Source organism: Schistocerca americana, chromosome 2 (assembly GCF_021461395.2).
Source record: "Schistocerca americana isolate TAMUIC-IGC-003095 chromosome 2, iqSchAmer2.1, whole genome shotgun sequence".
Classification (NCBI taxonomy): domain Eukaryota; kingdom Metazoa; phylum Arthropoda; class Insecta; order Orthoptera; family Acrididae; genus Schistocerca; species Schistocerca americana.
In genome coordinates this window covers 659,472,267-659,481,021 of record NC_060120.1, presented here as the reverse complement: position 1 = coordinate 659,481,021, position 8,755 = coordinate 659,472,267, and the positions used below count along the sequence as shown (strand labels likewise).

The following is an 8,755-nucleotide window of genomic DNA, read 5'->3' as shown; positions in this document are numbered from 1 at the left end:
AAGAAACAGTCAACGTATAATCTGGTTGATGAGAAATATCAGTCCTAGAACAAACATGTGGCGCAAGTATAAACCTAAGTACTAAACAAAAGGAAGTGTAATTCTGTATCAGTCTGATGAGACGACTGGATATTGATGGTTGTGCGGATCGATTCTTGGTTGCTGGCAAAGCGAAAAGGTACAACTCGTAACAGAACATGCACGTGTCACGCTAGCACTTCGAGTACAGTAGTTTTGTATGCTGTAAGAAAGCACAGAATTAATGACCGTTTCCTCTTCAAGATCATCAAAATTCTGAAGACTTTCTTTGACGGTCCAGCTGGCAGCAGAGGTGAAATATTTACGCTGCAAAATGAACTGGCACCACATAGGCGGAGACGTGGAGGTGATCGCATCAAACTCCGCCTTGGAGACCATTGAACTGTACGTTCTTCTTGGAAAAGATTTATAACTGACGGTCTGCTTCCTCAGGCTCACAACCCAATCGGCTTAAAGGCTGCTCCCTCGGGATATACACTCCTGGAAATTGAAATAAGAACACCGTGAATTCATTGTCCCAGGAAGGGGAAACTTTATTGACACTTTCCTGGGGTCAGATACATCACATGATCACACTGACAGAACCACAGGCACATAGACACAGGCAACAGAGCATGCACAATGTCGGCACTAGTACAGTGTATATCCACCTTTCGCAGCAATGCAGGCTGCTATTCTCCCATGGAGACGATCGTAGAGATGCTGGATGTAGTCCTGTGGAACGGCTTGCCATGCCATTTCCACCTGGCGCCTCAGTTGGACCAGCGTTCGTGCTGGACGTGCAGACCGCGTGAGACGACGCTTCATCCAGTCCCAAACATGCTCAATGGGGGACAGATCCGGAGATCTTGCTGGCCAGGGTAGTTGACTTACACCTTCTAGAGCACGTTGGGTGGCACGGGATACATGCGGACGTGCATTGTCCTGTTGGAACAGCAAGTTCCCTTGCCGGGCTAGGAATGGTAGAACGATGGGTTCGATGACGGTTTGGATGTACCGTGCACTATTCAGTGTCCCCTCGACGATCACCAGTGGTGTACGGCCAGTGTAGGAGATCGCTCCCCACACCATGATGCCGGGTGTTGGCCCTGCGTGCCTCGGTCGTATGCAGTCCTGAATACGGCGCTCACCTGCACGGCGCCAAACACGCATACGACCATCATTGGCACCAAGGCAGAAGCGACTCTCATCGCTGAAGACGACACGTCTCCATTCGTCCCTCCATTCACGCCTGTCGCGACACCACTGGAGGCGGGCTGCACGATGTTGGGGCGTGAGCGGAAGACGGCCTAACGGTGTGCGGGACCGTAGCCCAGCTTCATGGAGACGGTTGCGAATGGTCCTCGCCGATACCCCAGGAGCAACAGTGTCCCTAATTTCCTGGGAAGTGGCGGTGCGGTCCCCTACGGCACTGCGTAGGATCCTACGGTCTTGGCGTGCATCCGTGCGTCGCTACGGTCCGGTCCCAGGTCGACGGGCACGTGCACCTTCCGCCGACCACTGGCGACAACATCGATGTACTGTGGAGACCTCACGCCCCACGTGTTGAGCAATTCGGCGGTACGTCCACCCGGCCTCCCGCATGCCCACTATACGCCCTCGCTCAAAGTCCGTCAACTGCACATACGGTTCACGTCCACGCTGTCGCGGCATGCTACCAGTGTTAAAGACTGCGATGGAGCTCCGTATGCCACGGCAAACTGGCTGACACTGACGGCGGCGGTGCACAAATGCTGCGCAGCTAGCGCCATTCGACGGCCAACACCGCGGTTCCTGGTGTGTCCGCTGTGCCGTGCGTGTGATCATTGCTTGTACAGCCCTCTCGCAGTGTCCGGAGCAAGTATGGTGGGTCTGACACACCGGTGTCAATTTGTTCTTTTTTCCATTTCCAGGAGTGTACCTAAAAGAGAAGGTGCTTACACTAGATTCCACAGTGCGTACAGGAAATAAAGTAATGGTAACGTAAAACAGTGGGATGTAACGATTAGGCAGCTCTCTCACCGGTTTGTCGCGCAGGCGTATCGTGAGCGGCCGTAGTGAACACTTGAGAATGTCAGCATGGGCTACAGAAGCAATATTATCATGGTGCTCACGAATTAGTCATTATATCACTCGAGTGTGTATTCTTTTTGTGGCACTCGTGTACAATTACCTTGTGTTGGGTGTAAGGAGCTCAGAGTTCGTTTATGAAGTATTACGAAAATTAAGAAATGCAGCAACCAAGCTATCATTTCATCTGAGAATTGTAAAGGAACGTTCAGCCTATAAATGCATATCACTATGTACCTCCTACATGTATGTGTCGAAATACTGGTGTATCTATACGTATGGCTGTAATACCTAAGTCTGGTTCTTCAATGCGTTCTCATATTCTGTCTACATGGTATTTCTAGACTTTATCTATCCGCAGCTTCTTACAGGACGTACAAAAGAGCATTTTGTTGCTAAATTGGATACATAGCCATTAACATGGATTGAAATGGGAACATACTAAGTGTGTACCATCGGCGATTTATCATTTCTTATGGTGTTATCAGTAGGATTTCTGCATATCCTGTGTTACATTTCGGTTTTTTAAATCGTTTCAGGACACTGTGGATGAAAAATCTGTTTCATGTTGAAATCTGTTTTTGTTAAGCCTATGTAACTTTAGTACCAGAATAAAACTTACACTAATGTATACTCTGAATTGCCAAGGCGAACTACAGTATAACATTTCCCGTCCTGATATGGTGTTCGGGCATTTTATGGAAGCCAACCAATTAAAATAAAAAAATAAACTGTAAAGACGTAAAAATGTGAAAAAATCGACCTTTTTCAAATTGGAAGATGGGTGTAAGGTGGGCGATATCATTCTTCCACCCAACCTTCTCCATTGGAAACTAGGGTTGGCTTTATGGTTTCACATTAATCACTTGTTTTGACGCAGTTCGTCTTCTAATAGTTAGTCAGCAATACGGATATCTTCAACGAATTTATCTGTTCACCGCTACTTTGGTCTACTCTGCGGTCTTAGCCCACTCTCACTGAGACTGTACGCAAACTCTATAACTCTTCCCTGAATAGCTCTCTGTACATCGATAACGACCCTCTCGTATTTTTTTGGTGATTGGCTTCAGACGAAATGCTGTCTGACTGTGTCCTTTCTTATGCAGTCAACAACACTCCTGTAGCCCTACACAACACGGAGGGATAGCTGAGCGGTTTTTGGCACTGGGCAACACTCAGAGACGAGCGACAGTCTTTTCCTTTTAAAGAGATACAAGTACAAAATTTGCGTGGGACTTTATAGAAGTCGATGCAGTATCTTACTGGGGGTCGAAGAACTGTTGGAAAAAGTGATTTAACCGGTAACAGTACTCACTGATAACAACTTGTCGATTAGATCTGTAGTTTACCCCGTCGTTCATAAACAATTTTCTTTGGTTGCTTGATCTTGAAAAAGCCCGTAATCAGAAGTAAGCTATCTAGCTTCCAAGGACAGAAATTAATCGAACTATCAGGGAGCAGATAAACGCTCAAAAGATTCGTTATATAAAGGTGCATCTAAGCAACAGCAGTCATAGGCAGAGAATCTCCAGCGTTCTACTGGTTTACCAGGTGAGTAAACGTGCATTCTCCCAGATTCAGGCTGATTTTACTGGCTACTTAAGAGAATATTTCATCGGAGAATGTCGTTTTAGGATTGCTTCTGGCTGATGGGTAGACAGTGAACCCCTTTTAGGAGTGTCGTCTAAATTCATTATGTCCCATTCTTGTGTGGTAGTAGACAGTCTTCAGAAACGTACAAAATATTCACGCAATTAATCAGATCCTCCGCGTTTGGGAAAATTTGGTATAAACTATTCTGCTCTTTGACGTCAGCAGACATATGTAAAGCATTCGGAATGAGTTTATGAAGTTTGGTGTATCAGAGCCCAATCGAAAGTTGCTGAAAACGAAGAGCAGGTTTTGACAATACTTCGGAGGCGTGGCTGGCAGGCACCGTCCACACGCTTGTCTAACTGAGCACATACCCTGAATATCATGAAGGGAATGTGAAATGCTCAGCTGCTACTTTTCTTTTCAAACCTCATTCTCGCCTTTGCAGAAACCTGATATCTTGAACTTTCCACTTAAGTCAACATAATCTCTATTTCCTTGAGCTACACGTAAAAATGTAAACAACATCCACATGTCATGATACCGACCGACCGTCATTTCATCCTCTGGCATTGTTTGTCCCTGCATAGAAGTAAATGTCAACGGTAAACTCTATGGACAAGAATAGACTAGAAAATTTCAAAATATGGTGGAAGAACACTGAAGACCAGTTTGATACACCACATAAACAGAGACACTGACCTGAGTACTTTGTGGTGAAACTTGACAGGAATATGGAATACACAGATAGAACACATCCTACAAGAACAAGGGATCGTCAGTTTGGTAATGGTGGGTTGTGTGGGGACCAAAATTCACAGAGGTAAACCAAGTCTTTGCTGTAGCAAATAGGTTCAAATAGATGTTCAAATGTGTGTGAAATCTTAAGGGACCAAACTGCTGAGGCCATCGGTCCCTAAGCCTACACACTACTTAACTTAACTTAAACTAACTTACGCTAAGGACAACACACACACCCATGTCCGAGGGAGGACTCGAACCTCCGACGACGTCAAATAGATGTACTGTAGGTCACAGTATTTATACAGAGATGAAGAGACTTTCACCGATTAGACTAGAGTGGGGAACTTCATTAAGTATTCTTTGGATTGACTGCCACATCAAGAGCAATATGAATTTGTAGTGAAAATTATGTTTTACTTGCAGGTACCTGAGCGAAACATTGCTAGAAATGGTGCTAGAAACAGTGAAGAAGGAATCCCACCCTGACTGGGCGTGCAGCAAGTTCCTGGTCAGAGCCTTCAAACAGGCAGGCTTCGATGTGGTGGAGGACAGCATCCAGGTGAAGAACGCCTGCAGCGGCGGGGGCGGCTTTATGAGCGAGACACTGCTTTTGCGGGGGCGGACACTCGGCGGAGACGTGGCCAGCCTTGTGGTGAAGGCGTCTCTGTCCGGAGCCGGGGACGGCGCGCTCATCTCCGACATGCTGTTCCGGCGGGAGAGCGCGCTGTACACGAGGACTCTGCCCGCTGCGGAGGCGGCGCTGAAGGCTGCTGAGGGTGGCGCGTGGCGGCCGCTGTGGCCCGCCTGCCCGGGTTTGTTCGGCGGCGGGGGCGGCTGCCTGCTGCTGGAGGACGTGGTGGCTGCGGGCTTCCGCAAGGCCTCCAGTGCCGCCTCGGCTCGCGGGCTGGATCTGGAGCACTGTCTGGTCGCGATGCGTGGGCTGGCGCGCTTCCACGCTGCCACCACGAGAAATGCTTGCCAGGATGCCCAGGCTGAGCCCCTGCTAAGAGAGTCCGTCTTCTTTGGCTCCAGCCAAGGTCCACTGCGCCACTTGCAGACCAAGACCACCATCCTCAAGATGGCTGAAATACTCAGCCGCTATCCGTGGTTCCGCACGTATAAGGACAAGTTCCTGCAATTCGCGGACAAATTGTTATTGCGAGCTGTTGACGCCGTCAGTAGGTGCAACAACAAACTCACTGTTATGCTGCATGGGGACTTCCAGAAGAACAATATGATGTTCCGGTACTCAGACGAGGAGCTTGAAGTCATTTTTTACGATTATCAGGTAATAACCACAGTAATATTATCAAACTGACTTATACCTCCAAACAGTTTTTATGGCTGTCACATAAATCATATTCCGATGATGCTACCATCGCTTTAGGAAATTAGCATGCAGTTGTATTTCCTATAAATTTTGTTGCTATTTCAGATAACGTTCCATAATTATCTTGAAAGTTCAGAATTAATCATGCAGAAGTTAGAAGTGATGTACAGTGTATGACATGCATGAAAACATACTATTAGCGTACTATATAGACGGAAGTAGTCTGGAATATATTTCATTCACCTTAACATAGGCAGCCTTACTTGCATCATCTGCTTTGGACGTGGATGACGTATATTGGGGTAGCTATCTTAAGGAGCCCATTTTATTTTGCGCACTCTGTACAGTGTATTTTTTTTAGCGTTCACACAGTTCACAGTACTCATCACATGGTGTTTATTGCCTGGTGTATAGGGTAACTAAATCTCCATATAATCAAGCAACCTTTCTTTACTTTACTGCTCCAGCCTAACACATCTTTGAATTTTTGGCATAATGCTCGAAGTTCAGCGAATTTTAGACCACGTACAGCCCCTGGTCCTTGTGACCTTATGGCAGCTCCAGGCACTGGCTTCTGTTGTGGTCTGGAAATTTGGTGTGTTTATGATTATTATAAATGAAACCAGTTAACACCACAACATCGCAAATGAAATGAATTTGACTGCTGCTTTTTTAAAATGCCTTCTTGATGACCTCAAATAATTTCGTGAATATACATCCAACCCAAAGGCATTAGCGTATTTTCAATGTAATGAAGATATCCTCACTTTGAGAGAGTTTCTAGAGCACTTGATTTGATGTGATGCACATACATTACACCAACAAAGGAATGGAGAAAATCATTAAATCAGGGTAAATTCCTTTCTGGAACTGTTTAATTACCTCAAATGTTCTGTAGGTATGGACAAAGATCTATCGCATTGCCTTCTCTCTTTCCTTGGCTTTTTGTAGTTCTGTAGAGACTGCTTGCACTCTGCCATGAAGTCCTCTTTGAAATAGGCTGAAAACTCCCATCTTAACTTACGATTTTTGTAGTTTTCCTCACATTACTTGAGTTTGATGCCGTGATGGTTCCCTACAAAGCCAAAACTCATTTCCATTGAGCTTCATCAAGCATTGGAACTGATGCTTAGTCTGTAACGACATTAAATCGTGTCCCATCATACTTTGAACTGTGGATGTGAATAGGTTGGAGCAGGAAAATAAGGTGGTGCTGATAATGCAGACACAGCATGGCGAGTGCAGTGACCCATATTTAGTTGTGGAGAGGTGCAATTCATGATATCAAAGTTCCTCAAGTTGTTATGCCACCTTATTTCACTCTTGAACTGCCTCACTAGGAAACAAACGCTTGTATCTTGTGTTGGTGAGTGATTAATTGATTACTGTTGGATTTTTCAGGGAGCCCATGTCGGATCTCCAGCAGAGGACCTGCAATACTTCTTGCATACTAGCGCCAGCCTGGAGGTTCTGCAACAGCACACGGACCTGTTGCTGTCTGAGTACCACCGCACCCTGCACCACACACTGCGGGCCCTGGGGCTACAGGAACAGGCGGTCGCCTACCCACTGAACCAGCTAAGGAGAGAGATGGAGCAGCTAGCGCTAGTAGGGGTCTTCTGCACCTACGTTGTGCTGCCTGTTATGCTGAACCTAGCAGCTGTCGATTTTGATCAAGATACATCGTCACCCAGCTTTGCAGCCAATGTGGACAAGTTATTACAGAAATGCTATACAAACCCTGAGTATTTGTCCTTTGCCGAGTATTTGACGCCAATTTTTGAGAAGAACTGTCTTCTAGGAAGCTGAGTCTGATCATTAGTATTTCCAGGTCTATAAGAGCTAAAATAAAATATCAACATGCTACAAGCTCACATAAAGTTCTGCAATCAATAAAGAAATTTGTGAAACCTAGGAATGTGTAATTGCTTTCTTCACTGCTTGACGATGTTATTTGAGAGTAATCTCTTAGGTAGTGTGGCTATGGAGCCTTTGCATCAGCCTGACCAACACAGATCCTTTCGCCAGTACATATACAACTCAGTACGGTATATATAACGTCAAATGTATGGGTCGAGTAGGTGCAGGGGCGAGATGCTGTGTCGGCAGAAACTTGGTACACAGTTACATCAGCAAAAATTCTACCTTGCCAGTAAACATCACCTCTATCACACATATACACACATACTTTGCACCCCCACAGTCTAGCATTTTATCTGCCATTACATGTGATATACAGCTGGGTTCCTTGAGGAGTATGAGTAAATTAAAGTCCAAGGTATGGGATGCCACCCTGTAGCCAGGATAGACACTTGGTGGCGCTGCCACCGTTTGGTCTCATGACGTGATAGCAATTTTTGATCGAGGTTTACTTCCCCTAGCTTTTGGTAAGCCAATCAACTAGCTGTAAGACAGCAGCTGATCAATTTTTCTTTGAGGTTATTTTCTCCAGGAAGGTTGACTTCATCAAGTCCAAGAACCCTTTCTGTCCTGTGTCTGAGACCTCCTGAAAGCAGTCCACAATGAGAGGTCAGACCTTCGTCTGGTCCCAACCCTTTGACCTATCTGGCATGGATGACCAAGCCAGGAGCTTACGCTCCCTCCAGCGTAGCTTCCAGGGTATAACAGTACATAAAACTCTCCTCACCATGGTAAGGAGGCAATCCTTGAGGAGGAATCTAAACATTTATCCAGACAAATGATAGTTTAGAAATCGAATGCCAGAATATAATGCTATGTATTGAACGGGGGTGCAAATGAACATTTGGAAAAAAAGAATAATGGAGGACATACGAAGGATAAGAAAATGGAGCGAAGAAAACTCCATACATTTACAAGCGAAAACAGAATTTGGGAAACAAAAATATAGAAAGAAAAGAAGTACAGTATAAATCACTGTCAGGAAAACAACTGAAGAGTCGTGGAATAATTTCGTGATCAGAACTGAACACGATTTAGAAATAAAACAAGCTATAGCTGGCAAAATGATAAAGAATTTGA

The 8,755-nt window shown here is 45.6% G+C and overlaps 1 protein-coding gene across 1 annotated transcript; it reads left to right on the top strand.

The window, feature by feature from the left end:
• Window positions 1-352: 352 nt before the first annotated feature.
• LOC124594304 lies at window positions 353-7,564 on the top strand. Its single transcript, XM_047132667.1, has 3 exons — window positions 353-423; window positions 4,849-5,713; window positions 7,157-7,564. The coding sequence occupies exons 1-3, from the start codon at window positions 353-355 to the stop codon at window positions 7,562-7,564; spliced, it is 1,344 nt and encodes a 447-aa protein (XP_046988623.1).
• Window positions 7,565-8,755: the final 1,191 nt, after the last annotated feature.

Coding starts and splice junctions, on each gene's coding strand:
- LOC124594304 (XM_047132667.1), top strand. CDS start 353: ATGAACTGGCACCACATAGGCGGAGACGTGGAGGTGATCGCATCAAAC. Junction 424..4,848: donor GCCTTGGAGACCATTGAACT/GTACGTTCTTCT, acceptor TTTTACTTGCAG/GTACCTGAGCGAAACATTGC. Junction 5,714..7,156: donor TCATTTTTTACGATTATCAG/GTAATAACCACA, acceptor TGGATTTTTCAG/GGAGCCCATGTCGGATCTCC.